The sequence below is a fragment of the Pipra filicauda genome, unplaced genomic scaffold, assembly GCF_003945595.2.
Source record: "Pipra filicauda isolate LSUMZ 115617 unplaced genomic scaffold, ASM394559v2 scaffold707_size140544_pilon, whole genome shotgun sequence".
Classification (NCBI taxonomy): Eukaryota; Metazoa; Chordata; class Aves; order Passeriformes; family Pipridae; genus Pipra; species Pipra filicauda.
In genome coordinates this window covers 82678-110552 of record NW_024104873.1, presented here as the reverse complement: position 1 = coordinate 110552, position 27875 = coordinate 82678, and the positions used below count along the sequence as shown (strand labels likewise).

The 27875-nt window shown below is 47.7% G+C and overlaps 1 protein-coding gene across 1 annotated transcript; it reads left to right on the top strand.

The window, feature by feature from the left end:
• The first annotated feature begins 49 nt into the window (after positions 1-49).
• Positions 50-26998, top strand: AHCY (adenosylhomocysteinase). The gene is made up of 10 exons (XM_027719123.2): positions 50-179; positions 1690-1880; positions 4634-4709; positions 6535-6687; positions 12406-12518; positions 15528-15735; positions 16576-16663; positions 17542-17659; positions 22819-23013; positions 26059-26998. Exons 1-10 carry the CDS (start codon positions 152-154, stop codon positions 26188-26190), a joined length of 1302 nt encoding a protein of 433 aa, XP_027574924.1. The 5' UTR covers positions 50-151; the 3' UTR covers positions 26191-26998.
• Positions 26999-27875: the final 877 nt, after the last annotated feature.

Below are 27875 nucleotides of genomic sequence, written 5' to 3'. Positions count from 1 at the left end.
GGCACGGCCCACGCCGGGCCAGGCGGGCCCGCGGCCCGGAGGAAACGCGGCCCGGCCCCGCCTCACGCAGGCGGCACCGCCTCTACTTAAAGCGGGCGCGGGGCCGCCTCCTTCTCCTCCTCCTGCCGCCGCCGGGCCCCGCAGCTCCACCATGTCGGACCGGCTGCCCTACAAAGTGGGTGAGTGCGAGCCCCGGGCTGGCCCCGCGCGGCTCCCCCGGGCCGGGCCGGGGAACGCGGCCTCGGCGGCCGCGGCCGGCGGGTCCTGCCCGCGGGGGAGCCGGGCCCGAGCCCCCCCTGCGCTGGGGCAGCGGCCGCGGGGAAAGGGCGGCTCGGGGGGTGCCCGGAGGGGTTTCCCCGCCGTGGTGCCGCTCTCCTGCCCCGCAGCCCCGGCCCTGCCCCGCCGCTGGAGCCCTTGGCGGGAACGGGCTTTGCTGCGAATGTGAAAGCGTTTCCCGGCCCGGGACCTGTGATTCACGTGCCCTGGAGGTTTTGGCGGGTGTTTTTGTGGAGCTGAGACTCACAAAGAACCCCGATTTTTATTAAAAATTGGGTGTTCCTCGGAGGCTGAATTCAGAGAGAAGAACGTTCGTCTCTAAGGCTCAGATTCATAAATAATTTACCCTGGAGGCTCTGAACCCAAAATACTGCGGGATATTTTTTTAAGCAGCCCTGGTAAAGCTGCCGAGCCCTTAAAGGGGTAAGATTCAACCTCCTCTTGATGTGTTTGTTTCCATGGTCCTTCCATTGCCTGTTTTCAGGCAGTTTTCAGACCCTGGTTGTTGTACAGTCAGCTCTAACACGTGCAGTAGCTTCAGTGGCCCCAGGCTTCATCCTGCAGCAAAATGCAATTAGCCTGTCTGTGTTAAACCCGCCAGTCCTGGTGTTCCCCGGTGCTTTAAACGGCCCCTGTTCACGAGGTAGGTGAAAGAAAAGCGTCTGACCATGGTCTAAGTGGAATCTTCTGAAATCTCTGAAAGAGCAAACTGAGTAAGAGGGACAGTGGGTTGATGCACGTGGGCATTACCTGTTTGACCCCTGTGTTTTTAAAACTGGGGTCAGACATGGTGAGTGCAGTAGCCTATTAGAAGCCTCTCTTCATCTTTTTTGCTGAATTTCTACCTTTGTAAAAAAAGATCTGTAGTAGAAGACTGGTAACTAAGGTAGTAACGTAGCCTTAAAATAATTTCTGTGCATCCAAGGGGGTAGGACCTGCAGTGCTTTGCTTTGAGGAGGGGGAAGGTTCCCCCTGGAACCACAGCTCCTGGTGCATTCTCAGGGAGCATTGTGCCATACAGGCAGCTCCTCCCCACATGCAGGTCATTACTGTGGAAGTCGTTCCTCTATAGGAAGTGTTGGACACTTGGGCAGTGTCTTTAAGTGCTTAAGGCTGTGGCTTACTGAATGGGCCTCAGGATGTCTGTGCACTAGATCACAGCTGATTAATATGCTCATGCAGCGTGCTTTTTCCCAGAGGGGCTCTTAGCTTTGGTCTAAACTCATTTGAAAGCCTTTTACAATAGTAGAAAAGGAGGGAGCGGCTGCAATAGGGTCTAGTTTTCCCTCGGCTCTGCCTCCCAGCTGTTGCTGGGTGCTCAGCTGTTGCAGCCAGTGCCTCCTCACAAGTGTGTGAACGGATCCCAAGGTCTCAGCTATTTAAACTCTGACAGCTGTCCTGCTTCTCTCACAGCTGACATCAGCCTTGCAGACTGGGGTCGCAAGGCCATCGAGATTGCGGAGAATGAGATGCCAGGGCTGATGAAGATGAGGGAGATGTACTCCGGGTCCCGGCCCCTGAAGGGCGCCCGCATCGCCGGCTGCCTCCACATGACGGTGCAGACAGCAGTGCTCATCGAGACCCTCCTCGCCCTGGGGGCTGAGGTAAAGTGCTGAGCTTCCCCTTCAGCTGCTGGGTAATGCCCTGCTGGGGTCGCTGCTCCTGCTTGTATAACACCTTTGGGAATCCTGGCTGTACTTTTTTGGAAGAGGCTGCAATCTCCCAGTGGATGGATCTTCTCTCCTTAAGCACACAGTGTGTGTGCTCTGTGCATCTCTGGGGTGTGGTGCCCCCCCGGACAAGCAGGACCTCTGGGTGCCTGTTTTGGGCTGGGTGGGTGGGTGGCTGCAGCAGCTCCATCAGCAGTGTGTGCAGTGCCCCAGGCAGTGCCCACAGTGCTCCCACACAGCCCTACTGTGCTGGGGCATGCAGTGCTGCTGCTGGCTTGAGCCACTGCCCCCACCACAGATTAGCCTGTATTAAGAACCACACTGTGCCCTGGTAAAGTCAGCAGAATTTAATGAAGCTCTCTGAGAGCTCATGCTGCCCTTGAGCTGTGCAGGAAAACAACAGGGATGCAGTGTGGCTCAGGGATTGAGGGCTGGGGACTCACTGACTTTGAATTTGGTGCATGTGTGACTGCACCAGTTACTCTGGTCCATATTAAAGACTGAGGTACTAAAAGCCATTTACAGATGTGTCCCATGCCTGACTTGCTGAATGAAGTCCAGACCTCACGGCTGAGTGTTCACTGTACGGGGCTGAAGAGAGCCAGGCATCTGAGCACTGCTTGTGTGCTGAGCAGGGAGCTGGCTGGAACTCTGATGGATTGTTAAGTTTGTGTGTGATCTGAAATTCCTTCTTCCTGAAGTTTAGCTGCCTGAACTCAGGCTGCCCAGAGGTTCCCATCCCTCCCTGGGAATGGTCCAGAACTGAGCAGTGTCAATGCTGATTGAAAGGCACTGAGAGAAGAGGAAGTTTCCTCTGTACCACCTGTGGCATTGCCTCAAAAAGAGGAGGAAGCAGTAGGTGTGGACACTTTGCCAGGTCAGCCAAGCTGCTATGCAGGTGTTACTCAGCCTGGTCAGAGCTGTTCCATGGTTGCAAGTAGTGCAGTGCTGAAGGGGAGCTTTGTGGAGGTACAGTCTTGGCTTTGTTCCAGCCACTCTGTGTATGAAATTCTTGTCCTTCTGCAGGATTTGAAAGAGAGCAGTAGCCACTGAAATTTGGGAAGCTCCTTGCTGCTCCTGTTGGTTGCTCTGTCCCAGCATGGCCGACCTAGGCAGCTGTGTGCTTAGTTCAGCGTTGCCAAGCTGCTTTAGTCTGAGCACAACCCCAAATCGGTGTCCTATGGGCTTCATCCGAGTCCTTCAGGGAGGTGCCTGCAGGGATTTGGTTCCTCTCAGCGTGTTGTGGTTGTGCCTTTAAGGTGTGTGGTGCTGTGTTAGCTCCTTGTTGTGATGCTCTGTATTCATTTAGGCTTTGGCTCGAGTTAGGATTCAGCCCTGGTTCATGTATTCTGCCAGAACTGTGGTGCCAGGGAGGGAGGAATGAAGCTGATGAAATCATACCCTCTGTAGTGAGGATGTAGCTCACTGCAGCACAGAAACCTTGGTGTTGCTTTTTTGGCTGGGTTAACAAAGACAGAATAAATAATAATAATCTGTGCCTCAAGAGTGTTAAGTTCTAAATTTATAATAAAAATGCATCCTCTTCATAACCAGTGGCTCCGAGCCCATCAAGTGTGCCAGTTATTCAAGGATCTGTGTCACAAACTGGTGTTACAGATCTGGGAGTGCAGAGTTGAAGTGGCCTGTATCTGTATCAAGCTCGAAGTGTAACACTATATAGGTATTCTGTATACTTTGAATGTTCTGATGCCTCCTGATGTCATCTGTATTGATATGGGGGGAGCTTACAAAAACCCAGGTGAGGAGATGCAGTGCTTAAGGTCATGGTTTCAGTTTTCCTGTGCTCTTTCCCGGTGTGTTTTCACTGGCAGGTGTTGGTTGTGTAGGCTCAGATGAGGTGGGTCCTACTGCAGCCCTTACTTTGAAATGTCATTGCTTGATGAGGTGGGGTGTGTATCTGCAAACAGGCTGAAGGACTGTGCCTTATTGCCCCCTCTCCTCGAGGTCTGCGGCCAATGAACATGAAATACCTGCCAGTCAGCCCTGTGGGGAGCAGAGTGGGAAGTGTCTGTGGCTCCGGGATGTGGTGGTTGGAGCTGCAGTAGGTGTGCAGATCCTTTTCAGTGCAATTCAGCACATGCTGTTGCTTTTCCAGGTGCCTGAGCCTAGTTATGAAATCTGTGGAATACACTTAGCTCAGCTGGAAAAGCTTCCATGACTGGAGCACAGAGTGGGAGGTGGGTGAGCATAACCTTGGAGAATGCCTGTTGATTGAGTGTAGTGTTTCAGCTGCATTTCTGACTGTTGTCAGTGCCAGCAGGTGTGTTGCTGCACGTCCATGTTCCTCAGTGGACACTTGCTATGGGGCTGTTCTGAAAATCTGACCTTTAGTGACCAAAACTTTCCAAACCCACCCTGCTGTGCACTCCTGAAGATCTATAGCTGAAGTATGCTCTGGCTGTCTGGGAGAAGCACTCATGAGCAAGGAGATGGCTGAATAAGTGGCACAGCTAAAGCTCCCTTACGTTCTCTCCCAAAGTGACGTTATTTTCCCTGGCTTAGTCACACACTTAGTTTTCACCTTAATTTCTCAGAGCTACTGAGAAAGGCAGGAATCTGCACTAATTTCTTTCTGCTCTTGCTCCCTTTCTAACTCCTGTGCGTGGTAGAGAGTGCCTGATATCTCAGAACTTTGTTCAGCAAACAAAACTTGGGTTGTTTTCCAGGTACAATGGTCAAGCTGCAACATTTTCTCCACGCAGGACCACGCTGCAGCTGCTATTGCAAAAGCTGGTGTCCCTGGTAAGTTATCCATGTTCTGGTTTGGCTCTGAGTTGGGCTGTACTGCCTGTTCCTGCTAAATCCAACTGTGTACATATCAAGCTCTTCCAAACAAGCTTCAGGATAGATACAGCCCGTCCGAAGCACTGGGGACACTTGATTCAGGCTGTGTTGCATCAGCCTGTGCACAGCACTCCTAACAAAGGCTGTGGCAGTGCCTGCCTGTATCTTACATCTCTAAGCCTGCTCATTAAGATGATTGAATGGGCTGGTGATTAAATAAATGGATTGGTGTGTAGGTGTGTGTAGTTGGAGATGTTTTGTGCTTTCCAGCAAGTTCTATGCTGAACAGGGGCTGGGGAAGGGAAGTGAACTGCCATATGCTCTTCACAGTGCCAGGGGCAATACCCAAGGTATTTTTAGGCTAGAGCTGGCCCAGCTGTGTTCCTGCCTGGTATCCCTGAAGTGGTGTATCAGGATGCTGCTGTCTCGTTACTGTCACCTTGCCATGAAGAGCAGTTCCTCAGGGATCAGTATAAATACATTAAGCTGTCTGCTGTGTTGCTCAGCTTAAGGACATGAAATCCTCATGGCTGTGTGCTGGGAACTGCAATACCTGAGCCCAGGTGTCGGCAGAGGCTAAATCTGATTTCTGGCAGCCTGGTTCTCTGCTTTGGGAGGTGTCTCTCATTTCTGTTATAATTAACTATTGCCACAAGTCTTTCCTCATCTGTGGTGCATTCTAGGGCAACAAAGTGGTCCTCTTCATCAGCTCATTTGGCATTGCCAGCTTCAGGCATTGCCTCTGCCTGCCTCTGGCATGGGATGTCAAAGGGCCAGGGAGCACTCTCTAGGTGTTAGGTTATTGTTTTCCTCACTGCTCTCAAAACCCAAAACTCCACTGAAGAGCCTTTTACAGGTGGAGTGTTTGTCTGAGTGTTTGACCTCTGCCCTTGGTGTCCTCATTTTGTGGAACTTGCTCTTTTTGTTAATATTGCACCTCACATCCTGAATTCGAGGCCTTGGAGGAATGCTGGTCCTTTGGATACAATATGAGATAATGATGCACATTTCTTCAGAAAGGGCAGTTGCATGATTGGCTCTTCTTGGCTCAAGGTTAGTTTTCTGTGTAAACAGTGAAAACATGAGGATTTAGTCAAATGTTGAGGGGTGTAAATAATGTGCCTAATATATGTTTGAGTGCCACTGAGGGTCAAGTATAGCACGAAGCCGGTACAAATGCCTGGAAGGACAAATCCTGCTAGACACAACAGGCCAGTGGTTGCAGCACCTTGCTGGGGCTGGATGTGCAGAGCAGATGAGGCACCTCAGCTTGGATTTTAGTGCTGTGCTAGAGAATAGAATTTAAACTCAAAGTTGCTGAAGAGTTTATATTCTGCTGCTCAGCTCATGCTGTAGTCTGGTCCCTTTTTTCTGCTGTGCTAGAAACTGCTGTAGTTGTGTTTTCATTTGTCTGTACCAATATGTCCAGTGGCTATTTCTAATTCCTGGTAGCATAGGATGTATTAGAGGAGCCAGTGAGGTGTTGTGGATGTGAATCTACTTTAGTGTACTTTGCCTTCTCTCTCTTAACCTGGAAGAAGAATGAGAGCAATGAAGTCTCAAAATTTTGACCATGTTTGTGGCCTGGAACAAGAGGCAAAGTGATTTAATCTTTGCTCACTCTGAGATCTTTTTTTCAGTACAAATGTCTTTTCTGGCCTGCAGGCACAGATAATCATCTATCCGTTGGTTGCTACTGAGAGCTGCTGATGAAATGTTTCTTTGGCTGCTTCACTACATGCTGAGTAAGAAACTGGCTAATGGTGTGTTTGTTCCCATGTAGTGTTTGCCTGGAAAGGGGAGACGGACGAGGAATATTTGTGGTGCATCGAGCAGACCCTGTATTTCAAGGATGGGCAGCCCCTCAACATGATCCTGGATGATGGCGGAGATCTTACCAACCTGGTTCATACCAAGTACCCACAGCTCCTGAAAGGTGATTGTGTTTTGTTTTGTCAGGCACAGCTCTGCCTGGGAGGCTGTTTGGGAGTGTTTCTGTAGGAATTCCCTGCTGGTGGAAAAGGGATGGGGGAAGAGGGACAGGCATGTGCAAACAGGCTGGGAAAATTGCTTACAGCCCAAGACCAGAATCTCTTACCTGCAGGAGCTGTTTCCATCTCTGCTCTGTAGTACATAAGGCCCAGTGACCTGTCCTTTTGGCCATCCTTCACTGTGCCCATTGCCTGAGACTGACCAGTGGTTCTACTGTCTTGCCAAAAGCTTCCTGGAAAAGGGCTGCATTCTATGATTGCTCAGTGTCTGTTTGCAGTTAATATCTTTAACATTAATGCATTTCTTCCCCTTCCTCTTGGTGCATCTCTGGAGGAAGTCATGACAACCTGTAGCCTTCCTGAGAAAGGGAACAGTTTTCTACCTTAAATACTGTGAGGCATTAATTCACCCAGTTTGACAGTGAAGATGCTGGTGGAGCCAGGGTTGGGACTCTTGCTTTGACTTTCCTTCAGTGCAAGTTAGTAAAACTGAGAACAGGCTGTTGTTGCTAGAACATGTTTATGTAAAAGATTTATGTGAAGGGAATTTGGCATGACCAGGCTGATCTGTGCCTGGCAAGTGTGACAGACTCTCCTTAACCCTGCCAGTGTCCACCCCCTGTGCTGCAGCAAACCATGGGTGCCCAGTGTTGCTAAAGGCATCTGGGAGTGAAGAAAATTGGGTGGTGATACAGTGGGGTGTGCTCATGTTCTTGTCTGTAGAGCTGAGGTTGCTGTAGAAGACCCCTGGATCAGCTCTTCTCTGACTCTTGCTCTGATTTAGGAGGAAGATGTGGGGAAAAAATCTGAAGGGGGCAGGCTGTGGGTGGGGCTGTGTGAGAGGAGGCTGGGGCTCTGCTCCCCTTCCATGTGCTCGTGGGGGTAGGAACACCAGGAAGAGGGGAAACTTTCCCTGTGCCAGGCCTCACTTTCTCCTTCATCCTCAGCCTGATGCCACTTGTAATCCAACAGTCAGCATCTTTGTGTTATTTAAACTGTACTGAGAGGTTTTCATTGGTTTTTGCTCAACCATGCTGGGCTCCTCTCTCTTCCATTGAAGCTCTTGTGCTTCCTGGGTTGCCCCTGTCTGATGTTCATGACCTCTTACTTTTCTGATGTTTTTGATGCCAAAGAATACCACAACTGATCATGCCTCTCTCAGTCTTCCTGGCACTGTAAGAGGCCAAAAAAGGCATTTTCTATGTTCCCACTGTTTTGCAGGGTTGTTTCCCTGCCATGCCCGTGTAGTGCCTGTTGATGTCCCTGTTCCCAGGGGTCCTTGAGCTGAGCTGCTTTCACACTTCCAGCCCTCTTGCTTTCTGCTTCTTTCTCCCCTCCAGCCCTTTGCTCCTTCTTGCTTGTCTTTGTGCTCCTGGTGTGGAAGGGACCAGCATAATACGGTGCAGTAGGGCAATGGCTGCTGAACTGTCTCATATCTTGGCATCCATCTCTATCTGCCTCTGATAAAAACATCCCTACTGTCTGGGTTTACTTCCTAAATTCATAGGAATGGCTCTTCCTCTGGGTTTTCAAAGGGTGTAGGCAGGATGTCATACCAGTCAACATTTCCCTTGCCAAAATGTGTGGCCATCTGCACTGGCTGTAGTTGAAAAGCCTCCTTGCAGCAGTCCAGTAAGTTAAGAGTGATCTCTGTAGAGGGTGACAGACTTGATCTGTTTTACCTACCATTGCTCCTTGGAAACAGCAAAACTTCCAGAATGGGACCCACTGAGTAGAGTCTTGATCTCATTTATCTGAGCTCTGTCTTGAGCCCTCTGTGCAAAGTCTGCTTAAATGGAGCTGTGTGGCAGCCATTTTTATGTTATCTTCAAGATGATAGAGGCTAATGTATCCTAAGGGCTTGTGGGGATATTTGACCTCTTGGTGAGAGGTAGAACAAGAGTAACATTAGCAGAGTACGTACAGTGTGTGTCAAGTGTGTTGATTTTGAGCACAGGAGACATTTGGGAATGAGGCAGCTCAAAGTGCCGTTTAAAGGCTGGAAAAATTTTCTGGGCTGATTTCAGAGGGAATTGTCTTCTGTGCTTCAGCTGCTTCTAATTTAAATAGTTGAGTCCTAGTGTGCAAATAACAGTAGCAAGTAGGCCTCCTTCAGCAAGGAGATGTGTCAAATACCTGTGGAGCTGCTCAGCAAGCTTCCCCTGTCCTTAGTGGTGCCTGCTGTTGGAGGGCAGAAGGGTCTTTGTACCACTGGCTTATTCCATTCAACTAAATTCCCTTAATAGCAAGATAAATAAAGGTGGGAAGAGAGAAAACTAACACTGAACAAAGGAGAAAGTCGTGAGGTTTTGCAAGGGAGGTCTCTGGCATCTGTACAAAAGTCCACTGTTGAGAAAGGATGGAGAAGACTGGATCATTTGTGATCCAGTGATTCATGTTTGATTCATGTTTACTCATTTCTTAGGTAAGAAGTACAGGGGAGCAAAGCAGGTCTGGGTGCTTAGCAAGGCTTTTCCAGTTTAGTCCAACCTTTTCCTTGCCGAATGCCCTCCACTCCCCAATCACTTGAATCCCTCAGGCTTTGAACATGAAAGGTGTAGGCAGCACTTGGAGCAGCTGCAGAGTGGTTTAGAGCAGCTATAAATGTCTGGGGCAGCGTTCAGGTGGCCTTCAGAGAGGGGAAGCTGCTGGCATACAAGATGGGAGGTTTGCTTAGTGCCACTTAAAGGTAGTGTACTAAGCTCAGGAATGTCGTCTGGAGAGCTCTGGAAGGATGAAAAGTGTGTCTTCCAGCTGCCAGACTAGAAGAGAGAAGGCAGGTCTGAACTGGAGGTTCCTGCCATGACCTCTCACAGATTTCCTTCACGAGGGCATGGATGTACTTGATCCAGGCAGTTGGACCACAACATGGATGCTTTTGGGAGGCTTACTACAGATGCTCCATTTCACTTTGCATGAGGCAATGTTCTTTAAACTGTCCTGTCCCCTCCAAGGAAGCTCTGAATATGCCAAAGCCTGGATGCATTCCCTGGGCAGATGACCATCAGGGGAGTAGGGTTGTCTGGGGCTCTGTGCTGAGACACAGGTTGGAGATCAGTTGGCCTCATCACAGAATGGTGTGGGTTGGGAGGGACCTTTAAAAGGCCATCTTGTCCAACCCCCCTGCAATGTGCAGGGACACCTTCAGCTCGTGTTGTTCAGATCCCTTGAATGGTCCCAGGGATGGGGCATCCACCAGCTCTCTGAACAACCTGTGCCAGTGTCTCATCACCCTCACTGTAAAAAAAAAACAACAAAACATCTGCCCTGTATCTAGACTGAATCAACCCTCCTTCAGTTTAAAACCATTCCCCCTTGTCCTGTTGCAACAGGCCCTGCTAAACAGTCTGTCCCCATTTTACATGCCCACTTCAAGTACTGAAAGCCTGTGGTGACATCTCCCTGGAGTCGTCGTCTTCTCCAGGCAAATCCAGCTCTTCCCTTCTACTGGCATTGGTCTCCTTTCCTTTCTGTGCCACGGAGTGCTGGTGCCTCTGCCTGCTGGGCTGGGGAGCCATGTGGAGGTCTCATGGCTCCCTCTCAGGCTCCACTGAGGCATCTGTCCAAAATCTGGTGTGAAAACCACGTTGAATTGCACCCAGAGGCTTGGCCCGAAGGTGCTCTTGGTTTGTGTTGCTCCCCTGGGCTCGGACCAGCTCACAGCTGGATTTTTTTTTTTTTTTTAAACAGAGGGGGGTGGGTTTGGACCAGACTCAGCAGCTGTGTGTGACTACCCTGGGAGGGGTGTTGGGCTGGGGGGCTGTGGAGGCACTGCTGTGCTGGGGTGGGACTGGGGAGGGGCAGTGGAGGGCTCTGCTGTGCTGGAGATCAGGGACTGAGATAAACTTGGGATTCCCCTTCCCTCCCTTTTGCCCTGCTGCCCCTTACTGGGGGTGTCCTGGGCTCTTGGCAGCTGTTGCCATCCATGACTGTTCCAGCCAAGCAGATGAATCCCAAAGGGTTGGTGCAAAGCACCCTTCCTGCCTTCCCCTTCCTGCTGCCTTCTCCTGGCTGGGAGGCACAGCACCCCTGAGTGCTGGAGGGTGCAGAGGTTTGTAGCTCAGAAACACATCCTCTGGCCTTCCTTGCAAGCCTGTGGTGTTCTTGCAGGGTCCTCAAGGAGCCTCCCTGGAGCCTGCAGGCCCCTGGGCTGGCTGACTTCTTTGTCCTCTGGGGGTAAAACCAGCTGCCCAGCTGGAGGGGCCAATCACAAAATCCTTTAGGTTGGAAAAGACCTTTAAGATCGAGTCCAGCTGTTCCCCCAGCACTGCCAAGCCCAGTGCTAACCCATGTCCCCAAGTGCCACATCCACATGTGATCTTGCTGCCTTTGTCCCTGCCTTGGGGCTGTGCTGGTGCTGTTGCTCCCAGCAGTGATGGCTGTTCTTGTGCTGTTCAGAGAGGGGATTGTCCAGGCACCCTGTCCTATAAATTTCTCATGGGTCTTGGTGGGTGGGGAGGTGATGACACTGGGACACTTCTCTGTGCCCAGAATTAACAAACTACATTAATAATTTGGGGGGATTTTGCTGGGGAGTTGTTGTTAGTTCCCTCTTACTCATCCCTAAACTGATATTGGCTGTTGAGGTGGGTGGGCTGGGCTGTGGGCAAGGAGCTCTGCCAGTGCTGCTGCCTGGTGATCTCAGGCAAGTCCTTTGGCTTCCCTGCTGTTACTTGTGACATTTAAAGGGTAGTACTCACCTTTTTGAAGTACTAGGAGGGCTGTGGATAGAGTGTGGATGAAAAAAAGATGAGTGTAGGAACCGTGAGTAATTACGTGTTATATAGTGAGGGAGACGAATTAAGAAAAATGACATGAAAAGGGACAATATTTGTGTCTGTCCATGTGCACTCACATGACATAGCCTGGGCTGTCACCTGCTTCACCAGTAAAAGGACATGAACAGAACAGTTCATGAATGTTGTTTATTTCTTAGAGTTTTTCTATCAAAATGGCTGTAAAATTATTTTCCTGATGAGCATCCTGTCAGTCTTATTCCATGAGGTCAGTGGGAGAGGGTGTTTGCCTGGAGGGGGCAGTGTCTCCTCTGCAGAGATTCCTGGTATGGGTAGAACTTCATAGGTTTCATAGCTCCTCTTTTCTTGTGAATCTCAATCAGCTCCAGATTAGTGAGTATCCAGATTTGGGGGGTGTTGGCTGTTTAAGCAGAGCTGAAGGAGATTACAACAGGAGGATTGGGAATGGTGAACTGTGTATTTGATATTTTTTTTCCCAATTGATCCAGGTGCTTTAGTTTTAAGTGTGGTTGTCTGGGTATTGTCTCCTTTCAAGCCACTTTCTAGAATGGACTATGCTGGAAAAACATCACTGAGGTGAACATCTTGTCCTTTTTGCAGAGGATTATTTTGTGAGAAAATAGATTAGAGTGGGGAATCTTTCTGGTTCCTTGATCAAGAGCTGGTCCCTTTCTTTTTTTTCAAAGAGTATTTTGTCCTGCTGTTTTTTAATTGCCTTGTGGGGGAAGAAACTTGAAGCTCCGAACTATTGTTTGAGGATCCAAATTAGGGTTTTCATCTCTTCCCTGCTCCCTGCCAAGGGTTTGTTTAACTTCAGGCCTCTGGAGGGTGCTCCCAGCACTGGTACGTGCTGGTTTGCAGCAGCATTAATTCCAGCTAAGGTGAATCCTTTTACTCTCCCCACAGGAATCAGAGGTATTTCAGAAGAGACAACCACTGGAGTTCACAACCTGTACAAGATGAAGGCCAATGGGACCCTGAAGGTGCCGGCGATCAACGTTAACGACTCTGTCACCAAGGTGATGTAGATGGAGCCTTCTGCCCTCTTCTGCTCTCTGATCAGCTTGGGGTTGGCATGTTGTCATTCCCATGAAAGTCTTCCTTCTCATCCTGGGTTATTCTTGACCTGGTGCTGAGCAAATTTCCACCATATCCTTGAAGTGAGCCCATGATGTCTCTAGTGGGACGTGCCATTGTAAATGCCCCATTTTTCAGAACATCAAGGGCTCTTTTGCACATAAGGACATGCATTCTTCTGCTTTTTAATAATGTGAAAACCCCTTTGGGAATCGTGGCTCCTGGGGCACAGTCAGTTCCTGGGGCAAGGAGCCTGTCCCCACTCTTGAATACAGAATTACAGAATGAATTAGGTTGGAAAAGACCTCTGAGATCATCAAGTCCAAGCTATGACCCAACACCACCTTGTCAACCAGACTGTGGCACTGAGTGCCATGTCCAGTCTTTCCTTAAACACCTCCAGGGACAGTGACTCCACCCCCTCCCTGGGCAGCCCATCCCAGTGTCAGGTACCAGCTGGAAAAGAGAGTGTGACCTGCATGAGCTTGTGGCTGATACAGGTTTGTTGCTCAGCCTCTGGCTGATGTCTGTGAGCAGCAGTTCCAAGGACAGGGCAGGAGGTGTTTATCCCTTGCTTAGCTTTGTTACTGCTCCCCAGGATAAATCCTGGTGAATCCAGGAGGAGGTGGAGTGCTGTTTGAAGGGTGCTGGTGCTTTTTGGCTGCAGGTGAATTACGGGGGGAATTTCAGGTGTATTTGAGGTTTATGCATCTCGATGGTTTTCAATCCAGTTGCTGAATCTATTTTGAGTTCCCATGTGAACATTTCCTGTTGGGCCTGGCAGTTCTCATGGGCTGCTTGGCTTGCCTTCCCTGCAGTGCTGTCTGGAGAGCATCTCCTTTCTGCTCACTAAGATGCATCCAACACTTTTATTTCCTAGCTAGTGGGCTGGAATCCAGTTGATCTTGGAAGAAACTTGTTTCTTTGACATCCTTTTCACCTAGATTTGTGCCTCTTGCATAATAACTATTAATGCTATTTAGTAGATTTGGAAATCCAGATGTTCCTATAAAAGCCTGTTGAGTGGATTTGGGTTGAGCTCACTTTATTCCAGTGCCAAAAAAGTGCTTATTTTCAAGTACTGTTTGGTGTTTATATCGTACAAGATTTGTACTAACCGCAGTTGCAGACCTCTGGGAGGATGTGCAACTGAGCTGACATTCTGCTCTCCCAGTTTTTGGCAGTTGGTGCCAGGTTCCTGTACTAGTATTTGGAGAGAGAAGGCAGGCACCAGCCAGCTCTGTTCCTCCCTTCTGCCACTCAAATGTATTTTGGGGGGGGACAGATGTCTGCATCCAGCATGGGAATGCACAGACACCTGGAAGGCTTGGATTGCAGTCAGTGATGAGGAATCAAATCTGACCATGCTGTTTTCCTCCATAAGAAGGCTTATACTGCAAGGAAGATCTGACAGAGGAGTGGGAAACAAAATTGCCAGCTGGCACTAGCTTTGGAGTTTGAAGGATCAGCAATACAGATTTTCTGAAATAATAATGGCAGATGTGCCAGTGATAAGACTTAGAGACACTGAGTCAGGAACTTCTGGATCTGAGGTATAAGTTGTTTTGCACTAGTCCTTGGCCAGCTCCTGAGGCTGGGAGTGACCTCCTGCTGTTCCTTGCTCAGATAATGCATTGGAGGAGGAGCAGCAAGGGTTTTAAATGTGGAGTTTGCATTTATTTTTTATTAGAAAGACTTTACAGTTGTAAGCTGTAGACGGAAAACCAAACTGTAACATCACCTGATGTGGCACCAGCTGCAAGGGGGGGTCCCATTTGAAAGAGCAGTGCCCCTGCTCACAGAGAGCCTCAGAATGGTTGGGGTTGGAAGGGACATTAAAGCTCATCTTGTTCCAACCCCCTGCCATGGACAGGGACACGTTCCACTAGACCAGGTCGCTGCCTCTAGGTATTTAATCTTAAGATTGCCTATAGCAGACAGTGTTAAGTAAAAAGGATTGGTGCCCTAAGGCTGTAGAAGGCCCAGGCAGGCTTTGAGACCAGAAGTTTCCTGTGAATGGTGAACATTAGTAGCCAGAATTTTAAAAATTCTTGGCTTCTGTAACTGTCCAGATAATGAAATCTTTTTGTACAGCTCCTCCTCCTGGTCAAAACAAAAGGCCCAAAGAGAAGGAACATCACAAAAATAGTACAGCAATGTGTGTTTCTGGGTTTAGGAGGGTGTTCAAGTGGTGAAGCAGTGTTTGACTTAGCAGGACAATTTTAATTTGAGGGTCTGGCTGTTAATCTCATGTGCCAGTGTTGCAGCAGGAGGATGTGTGATATGGGGCATTAGGAAATGCAATCCAGGGGTTCCTGACTGCAGTGATCAGTATTGTGAATGGATACTTGCTGGATTTTCCTAAATCTGAGCAATAGTGAGGCCTTGACAGTGTTCTTTGTCAGCTTTTCACAGGGGAAGATGTAATTTTGATCTTCTTGGGCTGCAGGAACCAGTTTCTTGTGGTTTATGTGGGCAGCTTGCTGCTCTGCAAGGTGCATTCTTGCAAAGATTAAGGCGATCTGCTGGTGTGTTTTGCCTGCCTGTGGCACTTGGTTCAGTTCACTGTCTGATAAACAGCAGCAGAGAGCTGGTGAACATCTGGTTAGGGCATTCAGACCTACCTCTGTGTACAAGAATTGCTTGTGCTTTTACTTGATAAATTCAGGTTACCAGTTACAAGTTTCTAACATGTCCAAGCCCTGCTCAGTAGAGAGGATGTATTTGTGAAATGCTTTTTACCTGGGATGTGTCAAAACCTGTGTCTGGTATAACTCCATAGATTGAGACTGGATAAATAAAACCATCAAACCAGGTTACCTTCTTCCCATCCCTTCTGGTGGTTAAAATATTTAGCTGACTCTCAGCCTCCTTGCACATTTTCTTTCTGTAAGGAAATTTCACTTGTGTGCCTTTGATCTGTTCTGAAACTGCTCCTTTTTCTTCCTCAGAGCAAGTTTGACAACCTCTATGGCTGCAGAGAGTCCCTCATCGATGGCATCAAGCGTGCTACAGATGTGATGATTGCTGGCAAGGTGGCAGTGGTGGCAGGTTATGGGGACGTGGGCAAGGGCTGTGCCCAGGCCCTGCGGAGCTTCGGGGCCAGAGTCATCATCACCGAGATCGACCCCATCAACGCCCTCCAGGCAGCCATGGAAGGTGAGGGCTGCAGGAGGGGCAGGGATTAGGGCATCTGGTGGGCATCTCTGCATGTGGAGCAGTAAATGAGAGTTGGCTGAGAAGGCTTCAGCCCTGCCTCTACTGAGGTAGAGTTGAATCCATTTTAAGTGCGGGAATTCTTTCCTGGCAGTTAAGGAAGGAGTTTATTACTAGAGGCCTTGGAGATGTGTTTGGAGTTAAGGATTCAGACCATAGTGGGGTAAGGCCCCATTTCATAATGCTCTAAGCCTGGTTTTGAGGGGGTTTATTATCCTCAGTTTGGGCAGCTCCCGTGTCCAGTGTGGGATTAGACTTCACTATATATCTCCACATTAAAGCATCAGGCCTTCCCCTCAGTAGATGTTTGTGGAGGGCAATACCATGCTCTCTGCCTTTCCAGCTGTGCTCATGGCATGCTCTGGAAGCTGTGCTCCTTCACTTCTGTGGATGCCTCATGTAACTGGCCTTCTTAGTACAGTTTATCCCATTTCTGTTCATACCTGAGTAGAACACACAGGTGCTGTGGGTGCACTTTGCTTTGCAAACTTCACCCCTGAATCCAGCCTGTGTGCTGTGCCAGATATCAGCCCTGTGGACATAAGATGCTGAATGTATAGTTCTACAGGTTAGAAGAGGTGAGGGATGGATATTTTCATGATACTTTGGTATTCAGCAAGACAAATATGCCACTACTTTGCATCATCCACAGATCAGCTGGTTTTGCTCGTAAATAAGACTTTTTACTTGTTCTTTCTCTGTACTTTTCTGCTCCTGGGATTGTATCCCACTTGTTAATAAATGCTGGTTGTTGGGTAAAGAAATAACTTTTTCTCATCTCAGGTTATGAAGTTACAACCATGGAGGAGGCCTGCAAAGAGGGCAACATCTTTGTCACCACCACAGGCTGCACTGACATTGTGCAGGGCAGGTATGGTCAAGCCACTTGCTTTGGTGAAAGCATACCTGTACAGTTAGATTTGAGGTCTTTTTAATGTAATCATAACATGTCAGCAGTATGGTGAGGATGAGCACACATTCTCACTTCTGGACATCAGAATTTAGCATGAATTTAGTGAGAAATTGGGCCTTTGGTATTTTAGTTCTGTTGGGTATTGCACCACTGCAATTGTTCCTATCTTATGGCAGGAGAAACAAGAGGGATAGATAGAGACTTTTGGAGAATGAGAACATCAGGGCTAAATTCTGTTAGGTCAGATAAATGTGAACAGAAGAGGAGGCAGGTACAGGTTGAAAGTAGTTCCATATGTGAGTACACATAACCTTGAAACCATCCTGTTCTCAATGAACTGCTCTGCAGTGTTTTGTTACTGCTTCTTAGATCTCAATTTATAACCCCAACTCCACACAATCTCCTTCCTTTCTTTGCCATAGGGATTGTATATGTAATGGAAGATCAGATTAGATGGGAGGAGATAAGGCCATTAGTCCCTAGAAATGTAAAACTGCTGGAAACTTCAAAGTCATGGAGAAAATGAGTTCTGTGTAGGAAGGAGAATAACTGCAGGTGTTTGTTTTGACCAATTAAACAAAATAGTATTATTTTCCATACTGGGGAAAATATAAGTTATTACATCCTTGGGAAGTGTCTTTCCCTAGAAGCCTGAGGGTTTTTTCCAATAGACTTCCCAGACCCACACCTTGTGAGAGTCAAATGCAGTCAGTGATCTGGGCACTTGTCCTTGTCCCTGAGCAGAGCTATGGACCAGAGCATCTGCTGCTGCTGCTGGAGGAGGAGGACACGTTTTTTGTGTGTTGACTTCTGATACAACTGTTTTTCTTTTGCAGGCACTTTGAGCAGATGAAGGATGATGCCATAGTGTGTAATATTGGCCATTTTGATGTGGAAGTTGATGCAAAGTGGCTGAATGACAATGCAGTGGAGGCAGTGAATGTTAAACCTCAGGTGAGACAGCCCTTGCCAACCTCTCCTCCTAGAAAGGAGCAGTAGCTGCTCGGTGTCTGGTTCCATCCAGTGCCCAGGTGTTCAGGGTGGTCTCTGGGGAGAGGTGCCTGCTATGGAGGCATCTTTCTCCATGTGCTCCTACTTCCTTGGCAGAAGGAGCCAACCCCTGAGTGGTGATTGTGTAGACAATTAATGTCATTGAGGGAAGTGAGCTTTGATGTTTGGGGAGTGGTGAGGAGGTAAGCACATGTGCTTGCTTTGATAGCCCTGAGCTCAGCTTCAGAAAGCCAGTTAGGTGATGAATGCAGAGCAGACCATCAGAGACCCTATAACAGCTTAGAACTGATTGCCCTGTGGCTGATCTGATTTTCCTCATGGGAAGCTGCTTACTCGAGTACTGCTCTGCACCAGAACAGTCTTGGTCCTGAGGGGATGTCCTTTGGGATTGTGTCAAGGTTTGAAAATATTCACACCTCTTTGTTTTCAAAGCATTTTTTTTTTACTTTGGCATTCAAGCCTCAGGAAAGCTTTTCTGGAGCTCTGCCAAACTCAGACTTCTCTTCTGGACTTGGTGGCTTCATTTTGGAAACCTGTGCAGCCCAGACTGTGTGGGCAGAGCAGGGGAGATGTTTTATCCTTGCTCAGCTGGCATTCCCACCATGTGTTTACTTTAAGCTGTGACTGTAGCTACACAAGGAAAACAGGGAGATAAAAATTTCAGCTTTCCAACTGTGTGTCCTAAAGCAGAGAAACTAAACTAGATCAAAACTGTTTTGTAACACCAGCACTGAGGAGAGACCATCATGTAAAGCAAACCAGGCTTTATCTGACTTGGCATGGGACTTGTGGTGACCTTTTGAAGAGTCAGTGTGCTTGCTGATAGCAGGATTGTGGGACAGGTTTTCTACTTTTTAAAAGCCCACACCCAAACTTACCTCTTAGATCTCAATCTGCCCTTCCAGTTTTCTTAACTCCCCTGTGGCTTTTTAGCCACCCACATCAGACTCTTACTAAGCAGTTCTGAGAGGCTTTTCAGTATCCTGGGACACTCTACATGCCCTCAGCCAGGTGTGAAGTTACACCCTCAGGTTCTCACTGTACAAGTTTGTTCTTGCTCATGCCCTTAGTGTGGAGCTGACTGTGCTCTGACTGAGCAGCTCTTGCCACAGAGGAGCCCACAGGTGCTTTCTGGTAGCTCAAGTTGTTTTAAAACTAAAACTGGGACTGCTTAAAGAGATAAACATGGTTGAATGTTTAATTAGATGTTACTATGGTACCATACACGCACAGAGGTAGTGATCCCTTTTGCTTTATGTGCTCTGCATTGAGGAACCAGTCTGTCCCCCATGGATTGGGTGCAGTGGAGTCCCAGGTACAAAAACTGTAACAAATTTCCAGTTAGAAAAAATTACCATTCAAAAAAAGATGGAATTGGGGTCGAGGTTTTCCATGAGGATTAGTGCTGAAGAAATCCTGCCCTGACCCTCTGTTCCAAACTGCTGCTGTCACGAGGAGGTGATCAGTGATGCAGAGGAGATCCCTGCTCACAGCACACAGCTCCCTGCACACTGGGGCTGCCACAAGTGTGTTTGCCTGGAATTCCTTAGCTGAAGTTTGACAAAGGTGCCTCTGCCAGCCCTGGGTGGGCCATCTCTGTCTCTGCTTGATGCACAGGGAGCTGGAGCTGAGAGGATTTACTGGGGAAAATAGCACTGTACCCTTGGGCTCTGGTACTTCTCCCTACTCACCTACTGCTTCCCACTGGAGATGGGATGTGCCTAGAGGTAAATCTGCTCTTCCCTGGCCATTCCACATGCTTGGAGCTGTTCTGAGGTGAGGGTGGCCTGGACATGTGTACATTGCCCACCCCAGTGAAAGCTGATCCCTGGCTCAGGTTAGTTTTGACTCCTAGCAGTGAATCTGGAGCACTGGTAGCTGGTTTGAGTCTCCAGTTGCACTGTTGCATTTAATGCTGTATTTATTTATAATATTTAATGTTACACTGTGGCAGTGGCATCCCCTTGTGCTCCATTTTGTGTCTGGATTTCTTGTCCCTAAAGACTTCAGACCTGCAAGACAAGGTGGGGAAGCACCTGCTGAGCAGATGTTACATGAACAAGTTTTGTTAAAGAGCTTCATTATTCGGAATTTCCCTTCTCTGTACCTGATTGCCATTTTGGCTGGGCAGTTGAGCAGCAGGGGGCTAATACACATCCTAAAACCTTCCTCATTTCAGAAGGGAGGGGAAAAAAGGACTGAGAGGCAAAATGTGACTTTAGACCCCCAAACTCTGTGATGGAAACAAGAGGTGTTGAGTAGGAATTTACTGCAACTGCTTCACTCTTCCAGGACATGCTTTAACTTTGGATTTAGAAACAGGCTCCCAGGAGGGAGGTCCTGCAACTTCTGTCCCTCACCCTGTACATGTGTTGAGACCATTGCAATAATTGCTAGAATTGCTTTCACACTGAATTCTGGGAAGGAAATTACTGGTTTGGCTCTTAGGCCATTGCTCATTTCTCCCTTTTGTTGCTCAGATTCATTAAAGGGCCACTTCCATGGTCACATTGTCCCCAGTCTTTTGAACACCTCAGGGGGAGGTCAGTCTTCTCTTTAAAGTGTAAAATCCTTCACTTATTTTAAGGATAACACGTTCCCATCAGGGTGCTGGGTGAGATATCCTATATTATGCCAAGTACTAACTCTCTAAATACTCTCATTTTTATCAAGACCTGGCAGCTTCTTTTCTGCATCCTGTAGCAGAGGGGAATGTAGTACAAGAGCAAAAATCCCTCACTCCTATGGAGACATCTGTGTCTTGATTAGAGGATTAATGCTTGAGCTGAGGGTTGTTGGACTTCAGCTGCAGGTTCAGAGTAGCCAAGAATGTGTCCAGCATGGTGGTTTAGGTACCACATGGTCTCCATTTACAAATGGTGATCTGGTGTAAGAGATGTTTAATGCTTGGGACAGAAAAAAAACAACTTCTTGTGCCATTTGACTCATGTTGCTTTTCAAAGGACAGTTAAGGGCTGCTCAACTGTGTTTGGGAATTAGGGACTGACCTGTAGCACAAGCTCAACTCCAGAGGGGAGGAAAGGGTCAAGGTCAGTGAACTTTGGCTCTGTAAACAAATAATTCTTGTTTCATGGAGTGGAGGGGAAGTGCAAAGCAGCCAGCAAGTCCAGAGCAAGCTAAATGCTGATGGGGAAAAGGAGAAGGCATTTGAATAAGCATGGAGAGGAACTTACTGCTTGGATAACTTCAATTCTACTTCTGTAGCAATTTTTTGGGCTTATGAATCAACCTATTATATACCTGTGTGAGAGATGTGTTTCCACAGTACTGATTTGAGTCTCTTCTGGTGCCACTACCTCTGTGTAAAGGCATTAATTTGCTTTTTCTTCTCTTACCCTGTGCACTGAGTGGTTCCTGTCAGAGGTTGCTGAAGGTATGTGGTCCATGCACAATCCAGCAGCTGTCCAGGGGCAAGTTGTGTGGATATTACATGGATATAAGATTTTGACACCTTTAAACCACCCAATTCAGACTTCAAAAGTGAAATGTGGCTTAACTGCTTAACTACCTTGTAGTTGAATCTGTAAATATAATGTTTGGTATAGGTAATATTGTAGCTGTTCTCAGGGGTTCTAGTGTTGTTCTTCCCTCCTTATTTTGTTGATTCCTCCCAGAATCTCCTGATGGCCTTTATGTTATTTTTTGGGTGGACTGAGCACTGTCACTGGTGGTCCACACTGGAGAATTAGCATCCATAATAACTGCCCAGGGGGGATCATTCTTACCCTGCCTTGCTGTGTGCTTTTGGGCAGGACTAGTTAAGACTTTTTTAGGGCTGCTGTTTGAAGTGGTTACTGCCTGCCTGTGTTGTGCTGAAATCACAGTCTGTTATGTGAACCCAAGAAATAGAAAATAGTGCTGGGATTGAAGCATAGCTGGGACACAGACCTGCTCTGAAGGCAAAATACCTGTTCTAAAACAATGGTTTTTTATTGATTTGTTCTTGACATCTCTGCTAAAATCCTGCCCAAAGATGGTTTTTCAGCAGCTGGTGTTGTTACAATTAAAGCTTCATCCCCTGTGGCTTCTGACTTACAGATCAGAGCTTTAAGGATAAAATTGAAAATGCTGTGTTTAGCTTAATAGTAAATAACTTTTAGTCTCTAAAGTATAAATACAGCTGTGAGGAGAGACCCTTTTAAGCCTTATGCAGCTGCTGTACTGTGCCAGCAGAAGATAAATGGTCTGAAGCATTAGGTTTTGTCAAAAGTTGGTCTTTGATTATCTTTCAAGTATTTTCAAAGTGCTCTGTTTCCAAGTGCTTGGTGTGACATGAGCAATAAATACCAGTTAATACTGAATATTCTTGTGACTTATAGGCTATATTGTTGTTTCATTAATTACTTTAATATTGCAACCCCCTACAGGGTGAAAGCAGGGGGGAGAAGAGCTGTGAGAGGTATAAAGGAGAAGCAGAGTTAACTTCACCGTTGCAGGTGCCTGGTGTGGCCCAGGCAGCTGAGGCACACGTGAAGTGACATGTTTGTGTGGGACTGTCACACAGATGTGCCTCCTTAGCCCACCTGAGACCTGACTGTGTGTGCAGAGTCCTGCTGTCCCCAGGGCAGCCTGGAGAGGACCATGCCTTTGGGCCCCCAAGAGCAAAGGGCGGTACCAGAAGCCAGGATGGCAGTTTATTGTGTGTATTGGCCTTATGGAGGTGGAGGAAGTTCCAGGGGACCTCCAGCAGGGTGAGGGCTCTGCCTCTTCCCCTGGCTGGAATTCAGAGGCTCTGGACTGCTGCATGCAGGCCTTCCTTCTGCCCTGTGTCTCCACCCCAGCTGGCACCACTGGGCACATCTGAACTGGGTTTTACAGCTGGCTGGGGCAACACAACGTGGAAAAGCCAGAAGACTTGGATGGCTGGTTAAATACGAAGCCGATGCCAAAACTGACGTGCTGGGAAGTCCGGGAGAGCTCCAGGCTTTGCCAGCACTGCCTGGAATCGAGGGAGGGGTGTCCCAGCTGTAATTAAAGTGTCTTGCAAGCGCAGTGCTGAGCTGTGCTGTGGGAAGGTGGCCCCCAGGCCGTGCAGGTGTCCGTGCTGTGTGTCCTGACAGGGCTGTGCTGTCCCTCTGCAGGTGGATCGGTACACGCTGAGGAACGGCCGGCACATCATCCTGCTGGCCGAGGGCCGCCTGGTCAACCTGGGCTGTGCCATGGGCCACCCCAGCTTCGTCATGAGCAACTCCTTCACCAACCAGGTGCTGGCACAGATCGAGCTGTGGACACACAGTGACAAATACGCTGTTGGGGTCCACTTCCTGCCAAAGAAGGTGAGTTGGAGCAGCCAGAGGTGCTTGAGAGGAAGCCAAATTCAGATGTGGTCATTCAGTTGTGTCTTGTTTGTGCTGGAGTGTGTTTTTCTGCTGAACGTTGTTGCAAGGAGCTTCTGTCGCTCAGAGGATGCTTTGGGCACACTGACTCTGCAGTGGGCTGTGTTTTGGGGCTGACCTGGTGTGCAGGACTGGGACTTGCCTGACCTGTGATAGAAGCACCCAGTCACTTTTTGACTTCTCTGAAGTGCTGGGAAGCCCTGTCTCAGGGTACTCAGAGCTTCTCCCAACCAACTTGATCCTTCTGATTGTTCCATCTTGTTTCTTCTGCTGGTTGTCAGCATTCACAGCAAGCCTTCATGTGCCTGTCCAGCTGCAAAGTGTAGTGGGGCAGAGCTGAAGCTGGAGTGACACTAAATTGCTTTTGCTTGGTTGATAGTCTGGGTCCCATTTGCACCTGAGAGAGCTTGTCACAGTCCGGTCCTAAAAGCTTCACAAAATATTCATGACAGATTCCCTCATGTTTCCCTTTAAACTTATCTCTGTATTCTTTGTTCTTGGAAAAATCTGGATCATATCATAACTCACAAATTCCTTTTAGAAAACTAACCGGGTTTTAATTTTCCAAAAGAAGCCCGAGAATTTGAGATGGTCATGGAAAAAGATGCTAGAGTTAAATCCCACTGCCTTTGGAGTACCACCAGGTGTCAGAGTAAATGTGAAAATACTTTCCATTTGGGAAGTAGAATTTGTATGTTTGGGCTTACTGATTAGGTGTTTGCTGAAGGACTTAAGCTTCCAAGCCCATCCATTAAGGATCAAGCAAAGCATACCAGAAATGCAGTGTAGGAGTGGATCAGCAACCTGGCACATAATTTTCTTCAAAGGAATAGTTTTGTTGACAGTTTCCTTGAAAATGATTGCCCAGTGTTGCTAATAAAATGTGGCTTCATCCTCTTCCTGAATAACAATTTTTAGTAAGCATACTTGAACTGGAAGGGAGAGGTGATGTCCAGAGCAGTTAAACACAAAGGTGCATGTTAGTGGAGCATGTGGCAGTGATCTCCTCAGGTTCACACACTGACACAACACTCTTGACCCTCTGTGCCTCACAGAGGGCTTTGCTCAAAGAATAAAGCAGTTCCCTCATCAGAACCAACAAAGAGCTTTCTCTGATAATTTTCTGGGCTAATGCCTTTCCTTTTTTTTGTGCAGTTGCTTTGAGGTCCAAATGTAAAACTTAAGAATTACCAAGTGCCTTACATTGCACTTTCTTTGACTGCAAGAACATTGCTTTGATCAGCTCCTACAAATGTGCACACGTTTCTGCGATGTGTGTTCCTGGAAATCAAGGCAAATGGTTGTTTCCATGTTCTTGGCACCAAATCTGTCCTGCTCAGCTTTGGTTTTTAAAGTGAGAATGTCAGCTTACCTTCAATTAAATTTGTGTATATCTATATCTAAGTCTCAAAGTCTCCAAGCTGAAGCAGCTGTGAAACAACTGGTCTCTGGTGCAGCTTGAAAACCTTATCTGGGAATTGTCCGTGACTCAGTTCCTTTTCAAGTGGGTGTAAGCTGTCTTAAACTTGCTGGAAATACACCTCTGAGAGCTTCATATGTCAGTCTACTCAACCAGACCCAGTTTTTAACCCTCCTTCTGGCAGGATCTGCTAAGCTTAAATAGTTGTTTTACTTCTAAACACAGTCCTTCCAGTTAGCTTTTCTTTCTTTCATGGTTTTCCCAAATCTTAAGTGGTGGTTGGTGGATTTCATGATGGTTCCCTTCCACATTCTTCAACCACTGCATCTTCCATTTCTAATTTTGTCTTGCCCCCCTTTGGCTGTACTGGCTCTCAACAGATGTTGGCAGTTCCACATTTCCCGTTAGGAGCAGGTTGAGCTGCAGTGAACTGTACTCTGAGCAGATGCAGCTTTTTACCTGGTTCACTGCAGTGGGATTACTTCAGAGTAGTGGCTTGTTACCATAGTCCCTAGGACTAGTTATTGAATCATTTAGGCCATGCTGGTTCCACAAACTGAAGGTTTGGCCCTTGATTGCTTTGTTGATTTACTGCCCTTCAGATATGTTGCCATCTTTCACATCTCTTTAACTGGTATGGGGGAAATACCACCAATCTCTTCCATGCTGCTGGGATTTAAACTTATATCTGTTTCCTTAGCACTGATTGTGTTTTGCAGGAATTACAAATGATCCAGCTTGTCCTCCTGTTGTAACTCAGCCCCACTTGATCCCTACTTGTGCTGTCCTTTGTACCTTTGAAGATCCTCTGTGGCTGTACATCCTCCTCTGACACAGCAGCTCCTTTGCCATCCTACTGTTTGTTTTCTGACTCTTCTGCTCCTGGAGCACTTACCTGTCTTCTAACTGTACCCATTTTTCAATCTCTTTGAGTTTGCACATCTTCCAGGCACCTCTGGGATAAAGAAGTTTCATCAACATTTCTAACCCTGTGTCCTTCAGGCCACCTTGGCTTTATTCTTTATGAAGACAATGCCAACAGATACAAGTAGTGCTGAGTTAGTGATTCTGGAATGGATTTCTAATACGTGTGCCCCTAAGGTGGTATATTTGGAAAGGAAATGCATTTTTTTCCAGTAGTATTAATACTTTTGTAAGATGATAGTCCATGATGGTATGTCCACGTGTCTTTGTAGAGGACGCACGACTGGGCCTTTATTTTTCTACCAAACTGCATATTCTTATCTCTAAATAGTTGGATCTCTGTTCTTTGCTTGTTGGATGGATGTGAATGTGTAAGTGAGATTGAAATGGGCATAATTATATAAAGTTTTGTGTCTCACTTAAGCTTAATTTGATTTCCCTCTAAAGCACAGGGCTCTTGCATGTGAATGCAGTTCTGTGCTCAGAGCAGGGATGTTGGCAGGAGAACAGCTGTGTTGTTGAGTCCCCATTAGACCTGCTGTTGGTTTCCACAGACTCATTTCTCACTGTTGACCCGTGAGTTCCTGGACTAATAGGACTGTGTTCCACTGATGTTCTTGTCCCTGTGTGTTGTTTTGCAGCTGGATGAAGCTGTGGCTGCTGCTCACCTGGACAAGCTGAGTGTGAAGCTGACGAAGCTGAGTGACAAACAGGCCAAATACCTGGGCTTGTCGAGGGACGGGCCCTTCAAGCCAGACCACTACAGATACTGAGCAGGTGGCACTACCCAAAGACCAAAGTGCAGGGATACAACCTTCCAAAGCTCTCGTGTGTGCTGGGCATCTGAGGACAAGCCCTTTGCCATCCTCCTCTCAGTGCTGCACAACCCCTTGCCAAGGGAGCTCCAGGGCCTTGGTAGTGGAGGAGGATCACTGACTCCTGCAATTAGAATTGGTCACTTAGGGTCCTATGCACCTTTTATTGGCTTCTGATGTCCCAGTAAGGGGAGCAGGACAGAAGATGGCTAAATGGAAATGTTCTGTCTGGTCATCCAGGTGGCTGGTAGCTTTGAACAGACTCACCGCTGCGGTGGGGAACGGTTCCTGCAGGTTGGTGCTTTCTGCCCTGCCCTGCTGCAGTCAGATGGATCCTGTTGGGAGACTGGCAGTGTCAGGCCCCTCTCCACAACTGCCCTAGCTGAAGTGCTTATTATGAAACTGGTGGTTTGGTCTCCCTCCTGTAAAATCAACTTAACCTCCTACTCAGAGATTAGAGCTGGAGTTTTCTTCTGGGTTAATTTACTCTCTCAGTTTTGGTCAGAACAAAGACCCTTTTGTGCTTCTTCCATACTAACTTGAGGAGGGTGAGGCAAGAGAGACTTTTTTAGCAACCTTCTGGTGTGTGGTGAAGGGCTGAGAAGCCTCTGAGGGGATGGTTGGGTTTAGGGCCCTTGTTGGATCCTCTGCAAACACCAGCAGCACACTGCTCCCGCCAACGTGACTTTTCTGAGTTGTCATGTCTGCTGAATCATGTTTGTCACTGACTCAAAGTGCTTTTATTAAAGATCTGACTGTGGCCTGACTTGTTTTGTACAGTGAGATGCTTTGGGGTTTGCCATGGGTTTGTTCACCTTTGTGTGATCCTTAAGGTGCTGAAAATGTTTAATATCTGCCCCTGGGGTGTCCTCAAGGCAAAAACCAGTGCTGTGCATCTTGTACTGGAGCTGGGAAAAGCTGCTCCTCAGGTTATTGAAATATTTGCAGGGCTGAATCTTGCAGGAAAGTTGCTCTTCCCCTCTGCCCACACAGATTTATCTCCATATATGTCACGGAAGTCCTTTCTTGTCGCTGTCCTCTTCAGTCAACATTGCTCTGTAGGCCACCTCTGTTTCTGGATGTAAGAAGATGAAAGGTTTGGAATGAAGTTACAGAATGTTTGGAGTTCTCAGACTGGTGCCCAAGCCCCAGTGTGATGTCAGGGAGCAATTGAAATGTGGTGTAGAGTGTGAACTGTTGGGAGGAGGAAAAAGGGATGAGCAAACAAGGTGTTGCTCGGTATGCAGCTTTTTTCATTGCGTGGTTCTGCACTGACCTCTAAAAAGCACCAATTTCAACTGAATTTGGGTCCCACAGAGCCACCATAAATGATTCCATAATCAGTAGTGGGGATAATCCTTTTAAGTTACATCTATACAGTGAGTTCCACACAGACACACACACACACACAGTTGCAGTACAATCCAAATGTAGCTGATGGACCCCTTGTGCATGTGACACAGAATAATGATGATGGAAAGTGTCACTGTAGTAGAACAAATGCAATAGAAAAATAAAGACTTGGTGTTGTCCTTACCCTTTCTTTGGTTTCCTCCACCTGGGCTGTCTCAACCCCTTTCTCAGCTGAACATCTGTGCTGTAGTACAGGCTTGTAATTCTGCTGTTGGATCATGGCTTCCTAA